General features: G+C 53.4%; 1 protein-coding gene across 1 annotated transcript in view; it reads left to right on the top strand.

Annotated features, from left to right (window-relative positions):
• Positions 1-27,371, top strand: part of GNAO1 (G protein subunit alpha o1) — a 156,993-nt gene that overhangs the window by 65,805 nt on the left and 63,817 nt on the right. Inside the window, 1 exon segment of the mRNA XM_075576885.1 lies at positions 6,939-7,080. Within this exon segment, the coding sequence (XP_075433000.1) occupies positions 6,939-7,080 (142 nt within the window).

Here is a 27,371-nt window from a genome sequence, read left to right as displayed (position 1 = left end):
GGAGTGGGGGTGCTGGGAGTGGGGGTGCTGGGAGTTGTGGGGGTGCTGGGAGTGCTGGGAGTGGGGGTGCTGGGAGTTGCGGGGGTGCTGGGAGTTGTGGGGGTGCTGGGATTTGTGGGAGTGCTGGGAGTGGGGGTGCTGGGAGTGGGGGTGCTGGGAGTTGTGGGAGTGCTGGGAGTGGGGGTGCTGGGAGTTGTGGGGGTGCTGGGAGTTGTGGGGGTGCTGGGGGTGCTGGGAGTGGGGGTGCTGGGAGTGGGGGTGCTGGGAGTGGGGGTGCTGGGAGTGGGGGTGCTGGGAGTTGTGGGGGTGCTGGGAGTTGTGGGGGTGCTGGGAGTGCTGGGAGTGGGGGTGCTGGGAGTTGCGGGGGTGCTGGGAGTGCTGGGAGTGGGGGTGCTGGGAGTTGCGGGGGTGCTGGGAGTGGGGGTGCTGGGAGTTGTGGGGGTGCTGGGAGTTGTGGAGGTGCTGGGAGTGCTGGGAGTGGGGGTGCTGGGAGTTGTGGGGGTGCTGGGAGTTGTGGGGGTGCTGGGAGTTGTGGGGGTGCTGGGAGTGCTGGGAGTGGGGGTGCTGGGAGTGGGGGTGCTGGGAGTTGTGGGGGTGCTGGGAGTTGTGGGGGTGCTGGGAGTGCTGGGAGTGGGGGTGCTGGGAGTTGCGGGGGTGCTGGGAGTTGCGGGGGTGCTGGGAGTGGGGGTGCTGGGAGTGGGGTGCTGGAGGTGCTGGGAGTGGGGGTGCTGGGAGTGGGGGTGCTGGGAGTGGTGGAGTGGGGGTGCTGGGAGTGGGGGTGCTTGGAGTGGTGGAGTGGGGGTGCTGGGAGTTGGGGTGCTGGGAGTGGGGGTGCTGGGAGTGGTGGAGTGGGGATGCTGGGAGTAGGGGTGCTGGGAGTGGGGGTGCTGAGAGTTGCGGGGGTGCTGGGAGTGGTGGAGTGGGGGTGCTGGGAGTGGTGGAGTGGGGGTGCTGGTAGTGGGGGTGTTGGAGGTGCTGGGAGTGGAGGTGCTGGGAGTGAGAGTGGGGGTGCTGGTGGCGCGGATATACACCTGGGTTTTTTTGTTGCACAGTTCTTTTTTATTTTTTATATATAATTGTTTTTACCTTTTGGCAGCTGGAGGCTGGAGGATTTACATGAATCCATGTAAATAAAGGCGACTAGTCATTGCAAAAATAAATTCTTCACTAACTTCAGAGTGACGCGAATCCATTTATTGGAACAAAGTCCGTCTGCTACAATTATTAATCCGACCCAAAGAATCTCATTCCTCTCCGGTGCAGACTCGCAGTGAGGCCCTGGGAGGAGGATAAAGGATACATTGGTAACATGTGGAAGTGGTTCCAGGGTCTTCCTCACGCGGGAAACCTGCTCTGTACACCCGGTGACCCCACAGATCTCTCCCTCGCGCGGGAAACCTGCTCTGTACACCCGGTGACCCCACAGATCTCTCCCTCGCGCGGGAAACCTGCTCTGTACACCCGGTGACCCCACAGATATCTCCCTCGCGCGGGAAACCTGCTCTGTACAACCGGTGACCCCACAGATCTCTCCCTCGCGCGGGAAACCTGCTCTGTACAACCGGTGACCCCACAGATCTCTCCCTCGCGCGGGAAACCTGCTCTGTACAACCGGTGACCCCACAGATCTCTCCCTCGCGCGGGAAACCTGCTCTGTACAACCGGTGACCCCACAGATCTCTCCCTCGCGCGGGAAACCTGCTCTGTACAACCGGTGACCCCACAGATCTCTCCCTCGCGCGGGAAACCTGCTCTGTAAAACCGGTGACCCCACAGATATCTCCCAAGATGAGGGACTGTGCAGAAAGCCGCTTCATGTACACAATCACATTTGCATGGATGACATCTGGGAGTGAAGCATTTTAGACTGGATTAACATTTTGATTAGACTAGTGTTTAATTATCTGAGCTGCAATTGCACTTTAAATGATCACTTTTGAATGCACAGGTGCCAATTTAGAATTCCCAAGTCACGCTGTGAATCCTTTGTATAACACAGGAGGTTTACCAGAACTTTCCGAGCACCAGACTATTGAGGCCTTTAGTCTATACGCCTACATTTTACTCTCTCAGGGTCGTTTCAATCTCCTTCCCCATCTCTTCCCCCCCATCTTCCTCCTCTCCCATCCTCATCTCTTCCCCATCATCCTCCTTTCCCATCCTCCTCCTCATCTCTCCCCCTCTCCCATCCTCTTCTCCCCCCCTCTCCCATCCTCTTCTCCCCCCCTCTCCCATCCTCTTCTCCCCCCCTCTCCCATCCTCTTCTCCCCCCCTCTCCCATCCTCTTCTCCCCCCCTCTCCCATCCTCTTCTCCCCCCCTCTCCCATCCTCTTCTCCCCCCCTCTCCCATCCTCTTCTCCCCCCCTCTCCCATCCTCTTCTCCCCCCTCTCCCATCTTCTTCTCCCCCCTCTCCCATCCTCTTCTCCCCCCCTCTCCCATCCTCTTCTCCCCCCCTCTCCCATCCTCTTCTCCCCCCCTCTCCCATCCTCTTCTCCCCCCTCTCCCATCCTCTTCTCCCATCCTCTTCTCGATCTCTTCCCCCCCTCCTCCTCCTCTCGATCTCTTCCCCCCCCTCCTCTCGATCTCTTCCCCCCCTCCTCCTCTCGATCTCTTCCTCCCTCTCCTCCTCTCGATCTCTTCCCCCCCCCTCCTCTCGATCTCTTCCCCCCCATCTCCTCTCGATCTCTTCCCCCCCTTCCTCCTCTCGATCTCCCCCCCCTTCCTCCTCTTGATCTCTTCCCCCCTTCCTCCTCTCGATCTCTCCCCCCCCCTTCCTCCTCTCGATCTCTCCCCCCTTCCTCCTCTTGATCTCTCCCCCCTTCCTCCTCTTGATCTCTCCCCCCCTTCCTCCTCTCGATCTCTCCCCCCCCTTCCTCCTCTTGATCTCTCTCCCCCCTTCCTCCTCTTGATCTCTCTCCCCCCTTCCTCCTCTTGATCTCTCTCCCCCCTTCCTCCTCTCGATCTCTCTCCCCTCTTCCTCCTCTTGATCTCTCTCCCCCCTTCCTCCTCTCGATCTCTCCCCCCCCCCTTCCTCCTCTTGATCTCTCTCCCCCCTTCCTCCTCTTGATCTCTCTCCCCCTTCCTCCTCTTGATCTCTCTCCCCCCTTCCTCCTCTTGATCTCTCTCCCCCCTTCCTCCTCTTGATCTCTCTCCCCCCTTCCTCCTCTTGATCTCTCTCCCCCCTTCCTCCTCTTGATCTCTCTCCCCCCTTCCTCCTCTTGATCTCTCTCCCCCTTCCTCCTCTTGATCTCTCCCCCCCGTCCTCCTCTTGATCTCTCCCCCCCTTCCTCCTCTTGATCTCTCCCCCCCTTCCTCCTCTCGATCTCTTCTCCCCCCCTTCCTCCTCTCGATCTCTTCTCCCCCCTTCCTCCTCTCGATCTCTTCTCCCCCCTTCCTCCTCTCGATCTCTTCTCCCCCCCTTCCTCCTCTCGATCTCTTCTCCCCCCCTTCCTCCTCTCGATCTCTTCTCCCCCCCTTCCTCCTCTCGATCTCTTCTCCCCCCCTTCCTCCTCTCGATCTCTTCTCCCCCCCTTCCTCCTCTCGATCTCTCCCCCCTTCCTCCTCTCGATCTCTCCCCCCTTCCTCCTCTCGATCTCTTCTCCCCCCCTCCCTCCTCTCGATCTCTTCTCCCCCCTTCCTCCTCTCGATCTCTCACCCCCCTTCCTCCTCTCGATCTCTCACCCCCCTTCCTCCTCTCGATCTCCCCCCCCCCTTCCTCATTTCTGTGCCTCCTCCTGTGCATGGTCAGAGTGAGTTGAGTTCCCTGCAGTAAGCAGTCCCCATGTGTTTGTGTTTCTTGTTGCCTGTGTCAGCCATACTTTTAATGAACATCCCACTGCATAATAGGAAGAGACACACTGCAGCCTGGAGAGCTCCTGCATGACGGGGAGTGCCTGGGTTTCATTTCCATGTGCTGATTTAAGGTATTATAACCTGCAGAGAATGGATATTTTTTTTTTCTGGACCAGTGTGGGCACTGGGTGAGATTACAGAAAGGGGCCAGATACTTAGCACTGGTTAGAGTTAGAGAAATGATCGCACATTCAGGGCCTTATTCTGTATAGTGTGACGTGGGCATTCTGGCTGTTTACAGTCAAACTCACCTATTCAAGGAAGCCTATCTGGTATACCCTTAACATCCAACACCACCCCCTACCCCCCTATGGTCCAGCTGCACGGCTGGTCCCTAATCTCCACGCTATCTCACACCCCCAAACCTTAGTGGGATCAGCTGCGCGGATGGACCATACCCCATCCTGATGTATACGTTATCCCACAATGAGCAGCCACTTCACCTTACTGTTTGAACATTGGCCCTTTATCCCTGTAGATTGTAAGCTCTCTGGCTCATTGTCCCTCCTTACCTCTCTGTCTGTGCATGTCTGTCCTAATTTGGTATGTTAACTCTGTTGGTCATTTATCCGTCTGTACCCTCATTGTTCCGCACGGCGGAATATGTTGTCTTTTACAAATGAATGATTAATAATAATAAAGATCTTGTTGAATAGAATATGCCCCTTCGTTTTTGTGGAAGGGGACAGTGGGATCATAACTTGGGGACAGCCTTGGAAATATGGTACTGGCCCAATATGACCGTGGGAATGTCACTTTGTTTTTCTGCCACCGGAATTCGATGGAACATACGGGCAGTAATGTGTCGTGCTATAGAAAGATGGGGCAGGAAATAAAGGGGATACCTGTTGGGATAAAGGGGATACCCGTTGGGATAAAGGGGATACCCGTTGGGATAAAGGGGATACCCGTTGGGTTATAGGTTGTGATACATTGTTTCGTTGTTGGTTTTTTTTAAGGCCACAAACCTTACTCCTGTGAAGGGAAAGATCTGGCTCGTTCAGGGGGGACCATGTCCAGACAGGAGATTTTAGTGAATGAAATTATTATCTGGGGGTTATTCAGTCATCTCTGATAGTGCCAATTGGGGCTCTATCGAAGGGAAACTCACATTTGATGTCCCTGAACAGCACTTTCGCTTCAATTGATAACCCTATCTGTGTAACCGTGAGACAAGGGAGGGAAAGAGGAGAAATAGCTGCTAATCTGCTATTATCTGATAACTTTATTCTCCGGCATCATAACCTGATCCAGATTGAACCTGGTGTTTCCTCCAGGGGGAAGCCCCCGTGGGTGTAATCGGCACAGTAATAATGTAACAGTGACAGGATACGGTGTCGTGGGAGGGGCAGCACAGCAGTAATGTGACCGCAGCACTCTCGGGACTGAGTCCGCGCAGTATTGGGGCATGGGGCTTTAGTGGAGTCTCTGCTATCTGTATCATTGTGTCGCCTGGCTCTGTTGTACTCAAATGATGTCCAGACATTAGTGCCACCCTCCCCCCGCGAGGCATCTTTACACCATTGTGTCTGGCTGTGCTCGTGCTACAGTTAACACCACAGATGAGCCCTTAAACCATCACAGAAGGATGCAGCCTTAATGTTTAATATCGGTGGAATTGCCACCTTTGTGATCTTGAAAATCCTCTCTCTGCTTTTTCATTTGAATGTATCTGAATCTTCCATTTGTTGCCTCAATAAGATGCTTCTGTGGTGTGTTTTATCAGTATAGGTAATGTGGAGTTGTTCCCCTGACTGCAAAGGCCGTGGATATCACTGGTTGCTGTGTAGTTGCAGCGCTTGGCTGCTCTACTGGACTGTTAGGGCCGTTCTATAGTGTGTGCGGCCGTGCGCGCACGTCTGCCTGTGCGAACGCGCATGCATGTGCCGCACGCTTGTTGTGTGTATGCTGTGAGCGAGTGAGGTTGTGTGTGTGTGTGTGTGTGTGTGTGTAAAATAAATAAATACTTTAATAAATTGTTTATTAACATTGTACACACACACACACACACACACACATTCTTCCCCCTTGTCGGCCGGTTCCAGACACGCGCGGCACAATTATAGAAAGGCTGACTAACCCCAGCCATCTATAACTGCCGCGCGCGCGCACGGCGTAGCAAGTGCACGCAGTATAGAACCGGCCTTTAGAACATTTGAAGCATTTGCGACTGGTATTCTATTCCTCTCTCCCTCTGTGTCAGGATGTCTTCTGAATTCATGTTCACTGGACTACATCTGAGCGAACGAGCGGTAACTCTCAATGTATTACTTCCTGGTCAAACATTTTTATAAACGAATACGTTTCCCATTGGAAATGTTTCCCGTCCGTCTTCGGGAATCCGTCTCCGAACCTTCCCCTCATTAACATGATGTTCTGTGGTGGCGCTCCCTGTCTGAAAGGGCAACTGCAGAAAGAAAACTCCCTTATTTGTGAGTAGGTCTTCTGAGCACTTCCTAATACGGAGGATATGATTAGGTTTGATTTATGCTGTCTCCCCAAATAGCTATAAATGAGAGATTGACATTTTAAGTGGTGTTTGAGAGCACTTACAGCTGTGGCCATTAATCCATATTTATAAAAACCTCTTACCCCGTGGAGCTGATGTCCCAGCTTCCTGTAATCTGAGCTGTTCCATTCATGCACTTGGTCTAGTGTGGTATCCCATACAATGTATAATTTATGCAAAGCTTTAGGTATTGGGAAGAGCAGGACCGGATGTTGGGACTGAATGTGGTGACTTGAGCGATTATTGGAAGCAATTTGATTTACGGGTGATTTATATTTTTAGAGATGTCCAGTGTTTGAAGCTAAAGATTTCTCTTATGAACATGTCACTGTGTCTGTGATCTCTTAATATTTCTGTTGTGCTGTCGGGCAGACATTATTAGCCGGACATTATCCCTGTGTATCTCCTGCTCTTCCCCATTGGGGTCTTCTTTACCTCCATAGTAACCATTCTCTGTGTCTCTTTTAGCTGTGTAAGTTCTGTTACTAACGTTCCCCCCTCACATCTGCAACCGGACGTTAGTAGCGTTTGGGTTCCGAGGGCAGCTCTGATGAATGTGTTTCATTCCTTTTGTAGGATTATCCACGAGGATGGGTTCTCGGGAGAGGATGTCAAGCAGTACAAGCCTGTGGTCTATAGCAACACTATCCAGTCCTTGGCAGCCATTGTCCGTGCCATGGATACCTTGGGCATTGAGTATGGTGACAAGGAACGAAGGGTGAGTGTTTCCAATCCTCCTACTGCTGAGCGATCAGCCTATATCAGTGTGTGCTGGAGAATGCCCCCCTCATTGATACCTGAGTGAAGCATTCATGTCCTAACACCGGAAACATCGCCTCCTACTGGTCCCTGCACTGCATTAAATGATCTACTAGAACCTCCCAGCAGTGACTGCTCGGTCTTCCAGGAGTCTGTATATAGACCTGTAGTGCATATAGACCTGTGTAATTAATCCAGCTCCTACCTGGTGATCAATGTAATCCACCAGCACAATGAGCACAGCCAACATATAAAATACCATGTTACAGTGAACGGTAAGCGGTAAGCTTTGCTGCACCTGTTAAACATGTTCTCTTACCTGTGACCTTTCTCCAGGGGGGGTACCTGAGGCTTTCTCGACATGTGCATTTCTGGTAAATGTGTTAATTCCATGCGTTATTTGGTACCAATGTAAAGCCCCTGTTACTGCTGCAGAATGTTTGAAGTGACAATATGGCATATGTTCTTCTTCCCTCAATAACTTGGTCCTCCATTGTCCATCCAGCAGAACTCGCACTCCTAGCACCTTGGGCTTGTGTAGGTTCTGTGTCCTCTTGATCACCTGTTTGGAAGGGGGACGTCCAGGTGTGGGGAGCTGATCTTTGTACCCTCTTAAAAACACTATACACATAACCTCTCTGCTACAGATGCCAAATATCTCTGCCTCCCGTGTGTGTCATTGTGGCCAAGTTTCCTGCAGATGGTGTTATCCCACACCGTGGTCATCCCAGGTCCTTGCAGAATGTTCTGCTGGTCACTCGCCGATGCTGCTGATCAGATTAACACTTTGCTTAAATGCTGATGGGTGTTATGTGCAGGATTTATCAATCAGTGAAGATATGTTTCATCTAGAGAGCAAACCAAACTTTTATTCCGGGCTTCTATTATCTGGGGTTCCCATTAGTGTCCTGGCTCAGGCCCCGGATTGTGACCTGCACTATCATTTATCTGACGTTTACTGTTCCTGGAGGATTTCACCCGGTTTCATTGAATTTGTTTGGTAGATGCTGGTTACGTTTAGCGCAATCAGTTAGTTGTGAACATGGGCTGGCAGCTCAGACACTTATCAACCTCTAGCAATCCTGTGCCTGCGAATTCTCCGCTAACTGCCCAGTTGTGGTGTAAAACATTTGCAACTTAAAGTGGTAGATTGAAGCACATTAAAGTATTCACAGCCGAGCAAAGTATCTGTACACAATAAAAATGTCATGTTGAATACAATTCCCCTTAAGGAGTAATCCCCCCCCTAACTAACCCCCTTTTTCCAGGGGGTCCCACAGCTGAACCACGCTATTCTCGGCTCTGGCGAACCCCTGTGTACCCGACACACTTATGGTGGCGTTACCGGTATTACTTCCTGGTTTTTAATGGGCTATCCAATAGGAAGCCACCACCAATGTTGCTGCAGCTTCTTATTGGCCCAAGATTTGGCAGCCATTGTGTTTCCCCGTTGGCGATTTAAACCCGGCAAGTATCTCCGTAAAAAAAGGGGGGGGGTGTGGGGGGTAGTAACATAAAATGAATAGAAGGGAACTGCTCCTGTAACAGGAAGTACTGAAATCTCAGTGCGTGGAAATGACATCGGTTTACCTGAAAATCGCCCACATTCTCATTAAAATGCGGATGTGCGTTATTTCTGTTCCTGTTTTTCTCACACAGAAAACGGTTTAAAGTCACCCCGTTTTGTGATAACAGATATCACCTTTAAAGGAGCACCTGCTTTTTCTGGACGGCATTGCAGTTTTCTCACAGAACCTTCGGCCGAGTCCACGGTGCAGGCGCGTACGCGCGACGGAGCGCACGGCCTTGTGCGCGCCTGTCAGCCGAGCGATCTGTGGCCTGCAGATCCTCGCGACGTGGGAGGCGTGGCCGATGACGTCACGGAGCTGGTTCACCCTCATTGGGTGGCCCGGGCCGTCGCGCAGCAAAATCAAATAAATTTGTCGCACGAAAAATCGACCGCACCATCGCCTCCGCACGCTCTGACCGTCTTCAGAGGCACGGCCATTTGTTCACGTCGCGCTACTGCACCCTGAATATGAGCACTGTGGTAATGTAATAATAATGTAATAGCAGTAAGTCCTCGTTTTACGACGAATGGCTTATCCGACGCTGTCCAATGCATCCCTATGGGCGGTTTTACGACGCCAAGATGGCTTATCCGACGCTTTGCAAAGTTGCAACATTGTGTCAATCTAGGGTGACCAGAATTCCAAAAGTTAAAACCGGGACGCAATAAAAATGTATTTCGAAAACAAACTACATCGCGTAAAAAGAAATATTAGAAATTGTATTTGTCCAATAGTGTCGCCATTTATGCAGTTTTATTAATTTCTCTCTCCCCCCTCCACATCTTTTCCCTCTCTCCTCTCTTCCTCTACTATTTCACACAGACACACAGACTCCCTCAAACGCCCCAGTATGTGTGTCTCTCCCACACAGGTAGCTTTTGTCTCAGGAAGGGGCTGTGCCCCCAAAACATTCCTGTAGCTCTTCCTATTACTATGCAGTAACACTTAGAAAATGTTTGCAGTACAGAACCAATATATCCTCCCCCCCAGGTCTGTGTGTTTGTGTGTACATCTCTTTCCCCAGGTCTGTGTGTGTGTGTGTGTGTGTGTGTGTGTGTATGTGTACATCTCTTTCCCCAGGTCTGTGTGTCTGTGTTTGTTTGTGTATCTCTCTCTCTTCCCAGGTCAGTGTGTGGTTGTGTATCTCTCTCCCCCCAGGTCTGTGTGTTTGTGTATATCTCTCCCCAGGTCAGTGTGTGTTTGTGTATCTCTCTCCCCCCAGGTCAGTGTGTGTGTGTGGTTGTGTATCTCTCTCCCCCCAGGTCAGTGTGTGTGTGTATCTCTCTTCCCCCAGGTCTGTGTGTATGTGTGTGTGTATCTCCCCCCAGGTATGTGTGTGTATGTATCTCTCTCCCCAGGTGTGTGTGCGTGTGTATCTCTCCCCCCAGGTCTGTGTGTGTGTGTATCTCTCTCCCCAGGTCTGTGTGTGTTTGTGTCTCTCTCAACTCTGTCTCTCCAGACCCTACCTGTCACGGGAGTAGGGGGGAGTCCATCTTTGGCCCTGGTAGCAGAGAAAGTACTAACTGCTTCCTGTGCTGACTGACAGGCTCCTCTGCTGCTAACCCCGCCCCCACCCTTCTCTGTCAGGCCTATCATCTCTCTGCTCTGCTGCTAATCCCGCCCCCACCCTTCTCTACAAGGCCAATCATCTCTCTGCTCCCCACATCTGCTGCGCCAATCAGCTGCTCTTCTCCCCACCGGCATCCCCTGCTCTGACAGACCCGGGACACTCCGCAAAAACCGGGACATTTCCGGGTATGACGGCCCACCGGGACACATCACAAAAAAACGGGACTGTACCGGCTAAACCGGGACATCTGGTCACCCTATGTCAATCAGAAGGCTGTAGTCGGGAAAATCACCCAGATCAGTCTGTGTGAAGGGTTAGTGGTGTATTTAGGCCCTTAAACATGTCTAACAGTTTTATTATACAGTTCTGGATGCAATAGAATCTTTACATCATAATTTGTGGGTGTGCTGCATATCTTATTGCCTGCGTAAAATATTTGGTGTATTTTAGTGATAAAAATGCCGTCAGGAACGGAACCTTTCATTTAAACAGTGTTCCCATGGGAAAACGTGATTTGCTTTACGACGCTTCGCTATCCGACGCCATTTTGAGTAAACGCGTTGTGTCGGATACCCGAGGAACGCCTGTACATACAAAGCAGTGCATCCTCCAATCCTTTCCCAGTGTCACAGGTTATAGTCGCGGTCCTCAAATGTAGCAACGGGTGAAGAAAGAGCCACTGCAATATAAATCACTTCCAGTTCTGTATTTATCGACAAATTCTTATTCTACCTAGTAATATCATTATATTATAATATGGACATAAACCAGGCCGGTGGTCCCTGTTACAGGACACAGTAGCAGTATTTAAAACACTCAACAAAAATGTAAAGATCAGAAACAGCCACCTCAAATAGAGCATTGCAGGAGGAAGTGTGAGCTGCCACACACAGGCGGTTTTGTGATAAGTGATGTTACACATTCAGCGTCCCTGGGTTTTGTTTCTATGTGTAACACGCAAGGAAAGGCCGTTTAATTTTGCAGCTCTATAAAAGCCCATAGGCGAGCTCCCCAGAGCCCGGATTCCTGTGGGTGACAGAGTTAGTCTGGGCAGCCTTTATATGGTATAATTCTTGCAGGAAATGTCAGGAACAGATCAGCCCTCTGTCATTCCTGCCCCGCCTGGCAGTTTGTAAGAGCAGCGGAGGTCAGAAAACCTGTCACTAAATAGCATCGATGCTCTTTAGGATCTGTAGAGGGTGAAGGGTAAGGCAGGGGGTCATATTAACGGCTACCGCACGTGACGTTGGCACCACTGTGTCCCTTATGTTTCTAGTAACGCAGCAAGACAATCGGAAAAATGAATGTATAACAACTTTCTTCTGTACAAACTGTACGTGAATGGAAGTTTTCATCTGTGTTTACGTGGGCTCCTCTGCTAGGAAGAATTGCCGTCGAAAACACAAATGAATAAAAAGCATATGGCAGTGAGCTGACCCGAAGCCATTTCCTGGTCTAACAGTCGCTACAGTTTAGCAATACACTGCTGCACTGAGTAACAAGGTGTCTGTGTGAGGGAGCTGTCTTATTGGGCTTAACTGCTTGTAGGAGGGGGGAGTTATTGTTTATTCATTAACCTGCAATAGTGCAGACTGACTAGAACAAATATCTATATCTATATATATATATCCCTCTTTCCCAGTGTGAGGAGTCTACTGATGCTGCCCTTTTACCTGATGGCTCACAGGAGCCTAAACATCCGCCACGGGGAGCCTGATGCAGCGCCTCCACCTGAGAGGGATCCCAGCGTAGTGGGAGGAGCCCCTCAAAAGACCCAACAACATTAATCACACCCACACAGTGTAAAATAGAACCACTTTTACTTAGCAGCGTATTTCTTATCACTCTAATGATGTTATAACCGTATATGACTAATAGTACAACTGCCCACGCACCATGCAAGGTGTAACCCTCCACCGTTTACCCCACACCCTGTCCACAATACTGTCTGAGGCCCTTGGCCACTCTTCCTATTAAGTGTCCCCAAGTTATGACCCCCACCCCTTAGGCGTGGTCAGCGCCGTACTGTAAAGTATGTTGGTGCACTTTATAACAATATCTGCCGGGTACTCCAGCACCCGGGCCCGCCGACAACTTCAAAAAGGAGCCGCAGATCCGCGATCTCCTCCGCGACGTCCTGGACTCCACTGGAGATATTGTCCGGGGGTGATCCCGCCCTGAAGGCAGTCTCTCTCTCTTAATGGAGCTCTGGTCCCAGAACTCGCTTCTCAGGGTTGCGCAGCATGGCAGCTGTGTCCCTGACTATCACTGCTAATGGGGCAGAGTCCCTACCGAGGGCCTATCCCTAAAGCAGCCTCAAGCTGGTATTGACTCAGGGCCTAGGGGAATGCTGGCCTAGTGCAGAGGGTCACTGACCCCTGCACACATACATCCTCCCCTAACTCTCTCCCAGCACCCACTGACTAGCGTGATCTGAGTGTGTCATATCCCTATCCTGTCAGCAGGGATTTCTAAGCCCTATAGGCTATCTGAGGGCATGTGATCTCTTACAAGGCTCATGGGACATGTAGTCCCTGCTTGGAGCCTCTCCCTATTGGTTGTGGCTTTGCGCGTTATACCACTGCGCATGCGCGACATGTAATGGCCGCCGCGGGTCCTCCTGCGCATGCGCGAGCTCTGAGGGCCTCCGCAACTCCCACCCTCACTGCGCATGCGTGAACCTCGTGCAAGATGGCGGCGCCCTTGGCAGAAGCCGCTGGGAGCCCCCGGCGACGCGCTCGCCCAGCACAACCCCCCCTCGCAGCACACACCCTCTCCCGAGCTACAGCGAAGGTAGGGGACTGAAGGAGAACCCAGGCCATATATACATATACACAGTATTAATATCTGTGCAGTTGTTTGCACCGTTCAGAAGATAGCCCAGTGCAAGCTGTGTAACTTGGCAGGTCTCTCTTAAATAGCTGCATGTCTTTGTGGAAAGCAGTTCAGGGACATGCTGGGTATCTGCCACATACACACACAGAATACCAACTTCCTACAAATAGGGCCTGGGCATTTAAACGTCCCATCTCAATCAATGTAATGACGTATTCTCTGATTGCATTTTAACTAGTGATGTTAAAATGTTCAGCAACTTTATTACATTCCTTGACAGAAATGCACATTTCTTGATGACTCAACAGATCTGTAATTTCACCGACATGTTAAACACAACTTATTGCGCTGATGGGAGAGTCGGGAAGTTCCAGTTAGTGGGTTCTGTTTGGGTTATGGAACAATGTCCGGGACATTGAGATCCTTCAAGGACACGGGGGAGGAGATCAGACTTTCACATTGGTGCCAATTACAAATCTTCCTTGTAAGATGTTGGTGCTTTCCTCACCCCTGCGCAGGCCTCCCGGTAAGAAGACCCTGATTTGCAGATCATTTCCCTTCTTACTATAAAAACCTTACACGGCCTACTTGATCCCTCATGTTCTTCCTAATACCTTTGAGTTCACTTGTGCTTCTGCCACACATTTATGCATCCTGTTATCTGTATTTACCACCCCCCTGGGGAGCTGTTCCATGTACCCACTTCCCTTTCAGTATAAGCAGACCTGTTTCCTTCAGCTGAGCGCTGGTTTCAGTGTCACTGTTTTTTTACTTTTGTATGTGGGCATCCAGCACAGCGTGGGTTAAACTGGCGGGTGTGGAGTTCATTTATGATGTCCATACACACAGCGGGTATCTCCTCTAGCACCCTGGCGCTTATAGGAAACGCTTTATTGTTGAACAAGGCGTTACATTTCCCTTTATTTAAATTCCCTAACCGACCGTCGGATACTTGGGGTCAGAGAATCGTCTCACTGACACATTTGTGACTGGGAGGTGTTGGCAGGATGAGCAGTGCCTCATACAGAGGTAAAGAGAAGGGTTCACAGTGTAGTGTAGGACCTGCATTAATTTTGGTTTACCTTGACGTTGGTATGCAGGCTTAGGACGCTTCGGCCGAAGGGTTTAACTAAATAACCAAGTAATTATTATTATTGAAGCATTTAAACTTTATACTTATTACCATATGTTTTGTCAGTTGGATGTAGCATTGGGCACCCCTGTCTTTTGTTGTATACATTTGCCACGCTCAGTAGCACTCCTTTTCACATGAATATATATTCATGATGTGGTGGGTGTAGGAGTTTGAGCTGGCTGGGAATGTGTGTGTTGAGCAGTGCAAGCGCCAACTCTCACTGAGCTGTAATATGTTGTCTTGGTGTGAGAGATTCAGCAGAAAATACGTCGTGGCTGAGGACCTGTCTGCAGCAGGAGAAAGCCATCCCAATTCAGCTTGGCGTGCAATGGGTTTGGGTCATTGGCAGTCAGACGCCCAATAGAGAGGTTGCGGGAAGGACGGGGAGAAGTAACCAAAACGCAAACCAATGTGTTAACACGTGTTCACTTTCACAGGACGGTTTCCTAATGAATGTGACAAAACGTTCTGGATCTAGTCAGTCAGAAGGCCGTGAAACGAGAGCACGCAAAGGGACAAGTGAAACTGCCGCCATGGCGACACAATCCCGGCCTCCACAGTAAAGGAGAAGGAGCCGGGATATTGAGTAACGGGACAGGCAAGGTGCAGGGAGTTTGCATTGAATGAGAGTCACCGGAAGCCATAGTCTGTGACATTAGAGGAGTCTCTTAAATGTTTCTTTAAGTTGGAGGACTCCCGGCAAACCGTGAGTGGTACCGCGTGCCCCGCCCTCTGCGCTGTCGCCCTTCCGCTTGCCATTTGCACAGCTGCCTCCAGCTGTCATGGCCGAGTCCTCGCTTGTCACTGCGCCATCTGCCAGATGAGCACAGCATGGTCTTGGCTTCAAATTTGGCTGCGATTTGCTTCCCTGTGATTGCCCCCAGCAGGGGCAGATAAATGTGTCCGTCATGCGAGACGTGAATTTCAATCCGAATTTGTCCTCTCCTTTTTAACCCCCCTTGCTTTGCTGGACACTGGCATCAGAGGGGTTAATGCTTATGGAAAGTCCCTTGCTGCAGGCGTCGTTGGATCTGTCAATTGGGCAGACAGCATTGTTGCTCACAGTAAAGCCATTTTTGTCCACCCCGTTCAGTGCTGGAATTATGAGACCTCTGAGGACTGGGCATAGTCTGTGCCCAGGTTTCTCAGGCTCGTCTCCTGACCTCACCTGTGACCTTGAGCCGGGTCTGGGAGGGAGCTGCGTCTGCGATTTAAGAACCAGTCAAAACCCATTAGGTCAAATCACATTTGACGCTCCTCTGCTGAAGCAGTTAAATCCCTCACAGCCGCTGTACGCGCAGACTCCTTGCTGTTCACATGAGAAGCCTCATTTACACTCTGTGCTCACGCAGTGCGCGCACATCCTCGCCTTACTGCAAGCAGATGTTTTGTGCCCTCGTAATTTGTGTGTGTGTGTGTGTGTGTGTGTGTGCGCGCGCGCGCGCATGTATGTGTTGGCAGTGCTGAATTCTGGTTTGGAAGGTGTTACTTGGTTGAGTACATTTAATTTATTGGATTATTATTGTGCCATTTTATTACTTGTACAACAATCGTGCTCACTGACCTCTGATTAAATCCTGTGTCGGAGCCGAGTGGAAACACGTAGTGTGATCAGTAGTGATGAGCTTCTGTTTTTGTAGCGAAGACCATGTTTTATATTTTGGGTGAGATGAAAACGATTGTGCAGTTTTTCCTCTGGATTATTCCGAGCAGAGAGCTGGATCGTAGCGTCTCCTACTCCTAGTGTTACAGCCTGTCCCTTTTCCCCTGGCTCACTGTCACAATATATATCTCCTATAGACCTCTATCACTGCGCCTGACGAAGGGGCTGCGTTCCCCCCGAAACGTTGGGCTGCTTAAAGTAACAGATTGTTTAAATGTGAGTGTGACCCAAGTAACTTCATTACGGAGTGCAACCTACTGCTTGTGTTTCCTATGTATATCTTCCTGACATGTAACACAGAAACTTGATCTTTCTGATATAATATATATATCTAATATACCGTATATATATTATATATAACACTTGTCCATAGCTTTATGTTTATGTTCATGTTCTAATAGAAAGCGTTCATACAGCAGCTACAGGGACGACCTCTTTATCATAAGTACATTTTGATTACATTTTAGTGAGTACACCACTCTTTTTGCACAGTGACTGAGACTAGTGTTAAATGAACAGGAATCTTCATTTACTTCACTTCTGAAGTCATGAAATCTCTTGCACGACATCTCACAATGGTGCGTGTGTGTGTGTGTGTGTGTATATGTATATATATATATATATATATATATATATATATGTTTATACAGTGGTTTGTTTGATATATACCGTAGGTATCAAATGCTCCATTGCTTTCCCCTGTTCCGGATGTAGTGTGTGTATAATACTAATAATTCAGGGATTTCTCGCTGCTCTTGGCAGTTACACAGTCCGTGTGTGTGATCACCGTGCAAGCAGGAACGTATAGAGCACAAGACTGCGTATAAAGGGCCCCCTGCTTCATATCCTCAATGGCTGGGAAGGCCGCTCTGTATACAGGGCGAATAGAACTTTCTAAAGAGCTGTTCTGCTGGTTGAGTGATGTTTCCATGGCAGCTGTGAGCCAATCAGAAGGCTTTGTCTGATATCCCGGTGTGATGCGCGCGTCATGCTATAGTAGGAGGGTATTTGAGCGCGTCGGGATGAAGCGTTCTGATTGGTTCTTCTGCACCTCCCTCGCCAGAAAGGAGCCTCGTGCAAAGAGAACACTCATTCATATACGTGTCTATATAAATGTGTGTGTGTGTGTGTGTACAAAAGTGTACGAGCACCTATGTACAAGTGTGTGCGTGCGCACCTGTGTGTATAAATGTGTGTGCCCAAACCCGTGTAAAATGTGTGTAAAAGTGTGTGTATACAAATGTCTGTGCGTGTGCGTGTACTGTATAAATGTGTATATAAGTGTGTCTATATACATGTATATAAATGCGTTCAGGGGTGCCCAGAAACTGTAGTTATGCCGCTGTGTGCGTGTATATAAATCTGTGTCTACGCGTGGGTATATAAATCTGTGTCTACGCGTGGGTATATAAATCTGTGTCTACGCGTGGGTATATAAATCTGTGTCTACGCGTGGGTATATAAATCTGTGTCTACGCGTGGGTATATAAATCTGTGTCTACGCGTGGGTATATAAATCTGTGTCTACGCGTGGGTATATAAATCTGTGTCTACGCGTGGGTATATAAATCTGTGTCTACGCGTGGGTATATAAATCTGTCTACGCGTGGGTATATAAATCTGTGTCTACGCGTGGGTATATAAATCTGTGTCTACGCGTGGGTATATAAATCTGTGTCTACGCGTGGGTATATAAATCTGTGTACCCTCGTGTTGATGTGCATAGACACGTGTCTGTGTGATACATGTGAACACGCGTGTAATCTCCTGCTTCTATTGGTTTGGGCTCCATTTATACACCTGCAGCTCTCTGTTACACACCGACCTGGACGGACCTTCCGGCCTCGCGGGCTGCGGATAACGTGGCCGCGTCTCCTGTGGTTCTCCGTGCTCCGGTACAGAGGATTTCTCAGCCCTCGGCATGTCCAGCACTGAGGGGGATTACAGGTTTAATAAGATTTGCCTGGAGTAAAAAGTTTACCCACAGTTCCCTTTTCAGAGCAGGGAGCTCCCTTTCTGTTGTGTAACATATCCTGCAAGTGTGTGTGTGTGTGTGCGACTCGGACCGCCGTGAGTGTGTCTGTGCGACTCGGACCTCTGTGTATGTGTGACTCAGACCGCCGCGTGTGTGTGTGCAACTCAGACCTGTGTGCGTCTGTGCGACTCGGACCGCCGCGTGTGTGTGACTCGGACCGCCGCGTGTGTGTGTGCAACTCAGACCTGTGTGCGACTCGGACCGCCGCGTGATTCGGACGTGTGCGCGCATGCGCGAGACTCGGACCTCCGTGTGTGTGCGTGACTCGGACCTCCTTGTGTGTGCGACTCTGACCTCCGTGTGTGTGTGTGCGCGACTCGGACCTCCTTGTGTGTGTGTGCGCGACTCGGACCTCCTTGTGTGTGTGTGCGCGACTCGGACCTCCTTGTGTGTGCGACTCTGACCTCCTTGTGTGTGTGTGTGTGCGCGACTCGGACCTCCATGTTTGTGTGTGCGTGTGCGACTCGGACCTCCGTGTGTGTGTGCGACTCGGACCTTCGTGTGTGTGTGTGTGTGTGCGACTCGGACCGCCGTGAGTGTGTCTGTGCGACTCGGACCGCCGCGTGTGTGTGACTCAGACCGCCGTGTGTGTGTGTGCAACTCAGACCTGTGTGCGTCTGTGCGACTCGGACCGCCGCGTGTGTGTGACTCAGACCGCCGCGTGTGTGTGCAACTCAGACCTGTGTGCGTCTGTGCGACTCGGACCGCCGCGTGATTCGGACGTGTGCGCGCATGCGCGAGACTCTGACCTCCGTGTGTGTGTGCGCGACTCGGACCTCCTTGTGTGTGTGCGCGACTCGGACCTCCTTGTGTGTGTGCGCGACTCGGACCTCCTTGTGTGTGCGACTCTGACCTCCTTGTGTGTGTGTGTGTGTGCGCGACTCGGACCTCCATGTTTGTGTGTGCATGTGCGACTCGGACCTCCGTGTGTGTGTGCGACTCGGACCTCCGTGTGTGTGTGTGTGTGTGTGTGTGTGTGACTCGGACCTCCGTGTGTGTGTGCGACTCGGACCTCCGTGTGTGTGTGTGCGACTCGGACCTCCGTGTGTGTTTGCGACCCGGACCTCCGTGTGTGTGTGCGACTCGGACCTCCGTGTGTGTGTGCGACTCGGACCTCCGTGTGTGTGTGCGCGACTCGGACCTCTGTGTGTGTGTGTGTGCGACTCGGACCTCTGTGTGTGTATGACTCGGACCTCCGTGTGTGTGTGTGTGTGTGTTTGTGTGTATGCGACTCGGACCTCTGTGTTTGTGCGACTCGGACCTCCGTGTGTGTGTGTGTGTGTGCGACTCGGACCTCCATGTGTGTGCGACTCGGACCTCCATGTGTGTGCGACTCGGACCTCCATGTGTGTGCGACTCGGACCTCTGTGTGTGTGCGACTCGGACCTCTGTGTGTGTGCGACTCGGACCTCCGTGTGTATGTGTGTGTGTGTGCGACTCGGACCTCCGTGTGTGTGCGACTCGGACCTCTGTGTGTGTGCGACTCGGACCTCTGTGTGTGTGTGTGCGACTCGGACCTCCGTGTGTGTGTGTGTGTGTGTGCGACTCGGACCTCCGTGTGTGTGCGCGACTCGGACCTCCGTGTGTATGTGTGTGTGCAACTCGGACCTCCGTGTGTGTGTGCGACTCGGACCTCCTTGTGTGTGCGACTCGGACCTCCGTGTGTGTGTGTGCGCGACTCGGACCTCCTTGTGTGTGTGTGTGTGTGTGTGCGACTCTGACCTCCTTGTGTGTGTGTGTGTGTGCGCGACTCGGACCTCCTTGTGTGTGTGTGTGTGCGACTGACCTTGTGTGTGTGTGCGCGACTCGGACCTCCTTGTGTGTGCGACTCTGACCTCCTTGTGTGTGTGTGTGCGACTCGGACTTCCGTGTGTGTGTGCGACTCGGACCTCCGTGTGTGTGTGCGACTCGGACCTCCGTGTGTGTGCGACTCGGACCTCTGTGTGTGTGTGCGACTCGGACCTCCGTGTGTGTGTGTGCGACTCGGACCTCCGTGTGTGTGTGCGCGACTCGGACCTCCTTGTGTGTGCGACTCTAACCTCCGTGTGTGTGTGTGCGCGACTCGGACCTCCTTGTGTGTGTGTGTGTGCGACTCGGACCTCCTTGTGTGTGTGTGCGCGACTCGGACCTCCTTGTGTGTGTGTGTGTGTGTGCGACTCGGACCTCCTTGTGTGTGTGTGTGTGTGCGCGACTCGGACCTCCTTGTGTGTGTGTGTGTGCGACTGACCTTGTGTGTGCGCGACTCGGACCTCCTTGTGTGTGCGACTCTGACCTCCTTGTGTGTGTGTGTGCGACTCGGACCTCCATGTTTGTGTGTGCGTGTGCGACTCGGACCTCCGTGTGTGTGTGCGACTCGGACCTCCGTGTGTGTGTGCGACTTGGACCTCCGTGTGTGTGTGACTCGGACCTCCTTGTGTGTGCGACTCGGACCTCTGTGTGTGTGTGTGTGTGCGACTCGGACCTCCGTGTGTGTGTGTTTGTGTGTATGCGACTCGGACCTGTGTGTGTGTGTGCGACTCGGACCTCTGTGTTTGTGCGACTCGAACCTCCGTGTGTGTGTGTGTGTGCGACTCGGACCTCCGTGTGTGTGCGACTCGGACCTCCATGTGTGTGCGACTCGGACCTCCGTGTGTGTGCGACTCGGACCTCTATGTGTGTGCGACTCGGACCTCCGTGTGTATGTGTGTGCGCGACTCGGACCTCCGTGTGTGTGTGTGTGCGACTCGGACCTCCGTGTGTGTGTGTGTGCGACTCGGACCTCTGTGTGTGTGCGACTCGGACCTCCGTGTGTGTGTGCGACTCGGACCTCCGTGTGTGTGTGTGTGTGCGACTCTGACCTCTGTGTGTGTGCGACTCGGACCTCCGTGTGTGTGTGTGTGTGTGTGTACGAATCGGACCTCTGTGTTTGTGTGTGTGTGCGACTCTGACCTCCGTGTGTGTGTGTGTGTGCGACTCTGACCTCCGTGTGTGTGTGCGACTCGGACCTGTGTGTGTGGGCGACTCGGACCTCCGTGTGTGTGTGCGCGACTCGGACCTCCGTGTGTGTGTGTGCGACTCGGACCTCCGTGTGTGTGTGCGCGACTTGGACCTCTGTGTGTGTGTGTGTGTGTGTGTGTGTGTGCGACTCGGACCTGTGTGTGTGCGCGACTCGGACCTCTGTGTGTGTGTGTGTGTGTGTGTGCGACTCGGACCTGTGTGTGTGCTCGACTCGGACCTCTGTGTGTGTGTGTGTGCGACTCGGACCTCTGTGTGTGTGTGTGCGACTCGGACCTCTGTGTGTGTGTGTGCGACTCGGACCTCCGTGTGTGTGTGCGACTCGGACCTCTGTGTGTGTGCGACTCGGACCTCCGTGTGTGTGCGACTCGGACCTGTGTGTGTGCAACTCGGACCTCTGTGTGTGTGTTTGCGACTCGGACCTCCGTGTGTGTTTGCGACTCGGACCTCTGTGTGTGTGTGTGCGACTCGGACCTCTGTGTGTGTGTGTGCGACTCGGACCTCTGTGTGTGTGTTTGCGACTCGGACCTCCGTGTGTGTGTGTGTGCGACTCGGACCTCCGTGTGTGTGTGTGCGCGACTCGGACCTCTGTGTGTGTGTGTGTGCGACTCGGACCTCTGTGTGTGTGTGCGCGACTCGGACCTCTGTGTGTGTGTTTGCGACTCGGACCTCCGTGTGTGTGTGCGACTCGGACCTCCGTGTGTGTGTGCGACTCGGACCTCTGTGTGTGTGTTTGCGACTCGGACCTGTGTGTGTGCGCGACTCGGACCTCTGTGTGTGTGCGACTCGGACCTCTGTGTGTGTGTTTGCGACTCGGACCTCTGTGTGTGTGTGTGCGACTCGGACCTCTGTGTGTGTGTGTGTGCGACTCGGACATCTGTGTGTGTGCGACTCGGACCTGTCTGTGTGCGCGACTCGGACCTCTGTGTGTGTGTTTGCGACTCGGACCTCTGTGTGTGTGTTTGCGACTCGGACCTCTGTGTGTGTGTTTGCGACTCGGACCTCTGTGTGTGTGTTTGCGACTCGGACCTCTGTGTGTGTGTTTGCGACTCGGACCTCTGTGTGTGTGTGTGTGCGCGACTCGGACCTCCTTGTGTGTGTGCGCGACTCGGACCTCCTTGTGTGTGTGCGCGACTCGGACCTCCTTGTGTGTGTGCGCGACTCGGACCTCCTTGTGTGTGCGACTCTGACCTCCTTGTGTGTGTGTGTGTGTGCGCGACTCGGACCTCCATGTTTGTGTGTGCATGTGCGACTCGGACCTCCGTGTGTGTGTGCGACTCGGACCTCCGTGTGTGTGTGTGTGTGTGTGTGACTCGGACCTCCGTGTGTGTGTGCGACTCGGACCTCCGTGTGTGTGTGTGCGACTCGGACCTCCGTGTGTGTTTGCGACCCGGACCTCCGTGTGTGTGTGCGACTCGGACCTCCGTGTGTGTGTGCGACTCGTAACCTCCGTGTGTGTGTGCGAGTCGGACCTCCGTGTGTGTGTGCGACTCGGACCTCCGTGTGTGTGTGCGCGACTCGGACCTCTGTGTGTGTATGACTCGGACCTCCGTGTGTGTGTGTTTGTGTGTATGCGACTCGGACCTGTGTGTGTGTGCGACTCGGACCTCTGTGTTTGTGCGACTCGGACCTCCGTGTGTGTGTGTGTGTGCGACTCGGACCTCCATGTGTGTGCGACTCGGACCTCCATGTGTGTGCGACTCGGACCTCTGTGTGTGTGCGACTCGGACCTCTGTGTGTGTGCGACTCGGACCTCCGTGTGTATGTGTGTGTGTGTGCGACTCGGACCTCCGTGTGTGTGCGACTCGGACCTCCGTGTGTATGTGTGTGTGCAACTCGGACCTCCGTGTGTGTGTGCGACTCGGACCTCCTTGTGTGTGCGACTCTGACCTCCGTGTGTGTGTGTGCGCGACTCGGACCTCCTTGTGTGTGTGTGTGTGTGTGCGACTCTGACCTCCTTGTGTGTGTGTGTGTGCGCGCGACTCGGACCTCCTTGTGTGTGTGTGTGTGCGACTGACCTTGTGTGTGTGTGCGCGACTCGGACCTCCTTGTGTGTGCGACTCTGACCTCCTTGTGTGTGTGTGTGCGACTCGGACCTCCGTGTGTGTGTGCGACTCGGACCTCCGTGTGTGTGTGCGACTCGGACCTCCGTGTGTGCGACTCGGACCTCTGTGTGTGTGTGCGACTCGGACCTCCGTGTGTGTGCGACTCGGACCTCCGTGTGTGTGTGCGCGACTCGGACCTCCTTGTGTGTGCGACTCTGACCTCCGTGTGTGTGTGTGCGCGACTCGGACCTCCTTGTGTGTGTGTGTGTGTGTGTGCGACTCGGACCTCCTTGTGTGTGTGTGTGTGTGCGCGACTCGGACCTCCTTGTGTGTGTGTGTGTGTGTGCGACTCGGACCTCCTTGTGTGTGTGTGTGTGTGCGCGACTCGGACCTCCTTGTGTGTGTGTGTGTGCGACTGACCTTGTGTGTGCGCGACTCGGACCTCCTTGTGTGTGCGACTCTGACCTCCTTGTGTGTGTGTGTGCGACTCGGACCTCCATGTTTGTGTGTGCGTGTGCGACTCGGACCTCCGTGTGTGTGTGCGACTCGGACCTCCGTGTGTGTGTGCGACTCGGACCTCCGTGTGTGTGTGACTCGGACCTCCTTGTGTGTGCGACTCGGACCTCTGTGTGTGTGTGTGTGTGCGACTCGGACCTCCGTGTGTGTGTGTTTGTGTGTATGCGACTCGGACCTGTGTGTGTGTGTGTGTGCGACTCGGACCTCTGTGTTTGTGCGACTCGGACCTCCGTGTGTGTGTGTGTGTGTGTGTGTGTGTGTGTGCGACTCGGACCTCCGTGTGTGTGCGACTCGGACCTCCATGTGTGTGCGACTCGGACCTCCGTGTGTGTGCGACTCGGACCTCTGTGTGTGTGCGACTCGGACCTCCGTGTGTATGTGTGTGCGCGACTCGGACCTCCGTGTGTGTGTGTGTGTGACTCGGACCTCCGTGTGTGTGTGTGTGCGACTCGGACCTCTGTGTGTGTGCGACTCGGACCTCCGTGTGTGTGTGCGACTCGGACCTCCGTGTGTGTGTGTGTGTGTGCGACTCTGACCTCTGTGTGTGTGCGACTCGGACCTCCGTGTGTGTGTGTGTGTGTGTACGACTCGGACCTCTGTGTGTGTGTGTGTGTGTGTGTGTGTGTGTGTGTGTGTGTGCGACTCTGACCTCCATGTGTGTGTGCGACTCGGACCTGTGTGTGTGTGCGACTCGGACCTCCGTGTGTGTGTGCGCGACTCGGACCTCCGTGTGTGTGTGTGCGACTCGGACCTCCGTGTGTGTGTGCGCGACTTGGACCTCTGTGTGTGTGTGTGTGTGTGTGTGCGACTCGGACCTGTGTGTGTGCGCGACTCGGACCTCTGTGTGTGTGTGTGTGTGTGTGTGTGCGACTCGGACCTGTGTGTGTGCTCGACTCGGACCTCTGTGTGTGTGTGTGCGACTCGGACCTCTGTGTGTGTGTGTGCGACTCGGACCTCTGTGTGTGTGTGTGCGACTCGGACCTCCGTGTGTGTGTGCGACTCGGACCTCTGTGTGTGTGCGACTCGGACCTCCGTGTGTGTGCGACTCGGACCTGTGTGTGTGCGACTCGGACCTCTGTGTGTGTGTTTGCGACTCGGACCTCCGTGTGTGTGTTTGCGACTCGGACCTCTGTGTGTGTGTGTGTGTGCGACTCGGACCTCTGTGTGTGTGTGTGCGACTCGGACCTCTGTGTGTGTGTTTGCGACTCGGACCTCCGTGTGTGTGTGTGTGCGACTCGGACCTCCGTGTGTGTGTGCGCGACTCGGACCTCTGTGTGTGTGTGTGTGCGACTCGGACCTCTGTGTGTGTGTGCGCGACTCGGACCTCCGTGTGTGTGTGCGACTCGGACCTCCGTGTGTGTGTGTGCGACTCGGACCTCTGTGTGTGTGTTTGCGACTCGGACCTGTGTGTGTGCGCGACTCGGACCTCTGTGTGTGTGTGCGACTCGGACCTCTGTGTGTGTGTGTTTGCGACTCGGACCTCTGTGTGTGTGTGTGCGACTCGGACCTCTGTGTGTGTGTGTGTGCGACTCGGACATCTGTGTGTGTGCGACTCGGACCTGTGTGTGTGCGCGACTCGGACCTCTGTGTGTGTGTTTGCGACTCGGACCTCTGTGTGTGTGTTTGCGACTCGGACCTCTGTGTGTGTGTTTGCGACTCGGACCTCTGTGTGTGTGTGTGCGCGACTCGGACCTCTGTGTGTGTGTTTGCGACTCGGACCTCTGTGTGTGTGTGCGACTCGGACCTCTGTGTGTGTGTGCGACTCGGACCTGTGTGTGTGCGCGACTCGGACCTCTGTGTGTGTGTTTGCGACTCGGACCTCTGTGTGTGTGTGTGTGTGTGTGCGACTCGGACCTCTGTGTGTGTGTGTGCGACTCGGACCTCTGTGTGTGTGTTTGCGACTCGGACCTCTGTGTGTGTGTGTTTGCGACTCGGACCTCTGTGTGTGTGTTTGCGACTCGGACCTCTGTGTGTGTGTGTGTGCGACTCGGACCTCTGTGTGTGTGTGTGCGACTCGGACCTCTGTGTGTGTGTGTGTGCGACTCGGACCTCTGTGTGTGTGTTTGCGACTCAAACCTCTGTGTGTGTGTTTGCGACTCGGACCTCTGTGTGTGTGCGACTCGGACCTCTGTGTGTGTGTGTGTGTGCAACTCGGACCTCTGTGTGTGTGCGACTCGAACCTGTGTGTGTGCGCGACTCGGACCTCTGTGTGTGTGTTTGCGACTCGGACCTCTGTGTGTGTGCGACTCGGACCTCTGTGTGTGTGTGTGCGACTCGGACCTGTGTGTGTGCGCGACTCGGACCTCTGTGTGTGTGTTTGCGACTCGGACCTCTGTGTGTGTGTTTGCGACTCGGACCTCTGTGTGTGTGTTTGCGACTCGGACCTCTGTGTGTGTGTGTGTGTGTGTGTGTGCGACTCGGACCTCTGTGTGTGTGTGTGCGACTCGGACCTCTGTGTGTGTGTGCGACTCGGACCTCTGTGTGTGTGCGACTCGGACCTCCGTGTGTGTGTGTGCGACTCGGACCTCTGTGTGTGTTTGTGTGTGTGTGCGACTCGGACCTCTGTGTGTGTGTTTGCGACTCGGACCTCCGTGTGTGCGACTCGGACCTCTGTGTGTGTGTGTGCGACTCGGACCTCTGTGTGTGTGCGACTCGGACCTCTGTGTGTGTGTGTGTGCGACTCGACCTCTGTGTGTGTGTGTGCGACTCGGACCTCTGTGTGTGTGCGACTCGGACCTCCGTGTGTGTGTGCGACTCGGACCTCCGTGTGTGCGTGTGCGACTCGGACCTCTGTGTGTGTGTGTGCGACTCGGACCTCTGTGTGTGTGCGACTCGGACCTCCGTGTGTGTGTGTGTGCGCGACTCGGACCTCCGTGTGTGTGTGCAACTCGGACCTCTGTGTGTGTGTGTGCGACTCGGACCTCTGTGTGTGTGCGACTCGGACCTCTGTGTGTGTGTGTGTGTGCGACTCGGACCTCTGTGTGTGTGCGACTCGGACCTCCGTGTGTGTGTGTGTGTGTGTGCGCGCGCGACTTGGACCTCCGTGTGTGTGTGTGTGTGTGTGTGTGCGCGCGACTCGGACCTCCGTGTGTGTGTTTGCGACTCGGACCTCTGTGTGTGTGTGTGTGTGTGTGTGTGTGTGTGTGTGTGTGTGCGACTCGGACCTCCGTGTGTGTGTGCCCAACTCGGACCTCCGTGTGTGTGTGTGTGTGTGTGTGTGTGCGACTCGGACCTCCGTGTGTGTGTGCGCAACTCGGACCTCCGTGTGTGTGTGTGTGTGCGACTCGGACCTTTGTGTGTGTGCGACTCGGACCTCCGTGTGTGTGTGTGTGTGTGTGTGTGCGCGACTTGGACCTCCGTGTGTGTGTGTGTGTGTGTGTGCGCGACTCGGACCTCCGTGTGTGTGTTTGCGACTCGGATCTCTGTGTACCTCCGTGTGTGTGTGTGTGTGCGACTCGGACCTCCGTGTGTGTGTGTGTGCGTGTGACTCGGACCTCCGTGTTTGTGTGTGTGTGTGTGCGACTCAGACCTCCGTGTGTGTGCGACTCGTTCCTCCGTGTGTGTGTGTGTGTGTGCGACTTTGACCTGTGTGTGTGTGTGTGTGTGTGTGTGTGTGCGCGACTGATCTCTGTGTGTGTGCGACTCGGACCTCTGTGTGTGTGTGACTCGGACCTCCGTGTGTGTGTGTGTGTATGTGCGCGACTCGGACCTCCGTGTGTGTGTGTGTGCGTGTGACTCGGACCTCCGTGTTTGTGTGTGTGTGTGTGCGTGTGACTCGGAACTCCGTGTTTGTGTGTGTGTGTGTGCGACTCAGACCTCCGTGTGTGTGCGCGACTCGGACCTCCGTGTGTGTGTGTGTGTGTGTGTGTGTGCGACTCGGACCTCC

The sequence above is a fragment of the Ascaphus truei genome, chromosome 19, assembly GCF_040206685.1.
Source record: "Ascaphus truei isolate aAscTru1 chromosome 19, aAscTru1.hap1, whole genome shotgun sequence".
In the NCBI taxonomy this organism is placed as follows: Eukaryota; Metazoa; Chordata; class Amphibia; order Anura; family Ascaphidae; genus Ascaphus; species Ascaphus truei.
The sequence above is the reverse complement of the archived record's forward strand: the minus strand, read 5'-3'. Positions and strand labels throughout refer to the sequence as shown.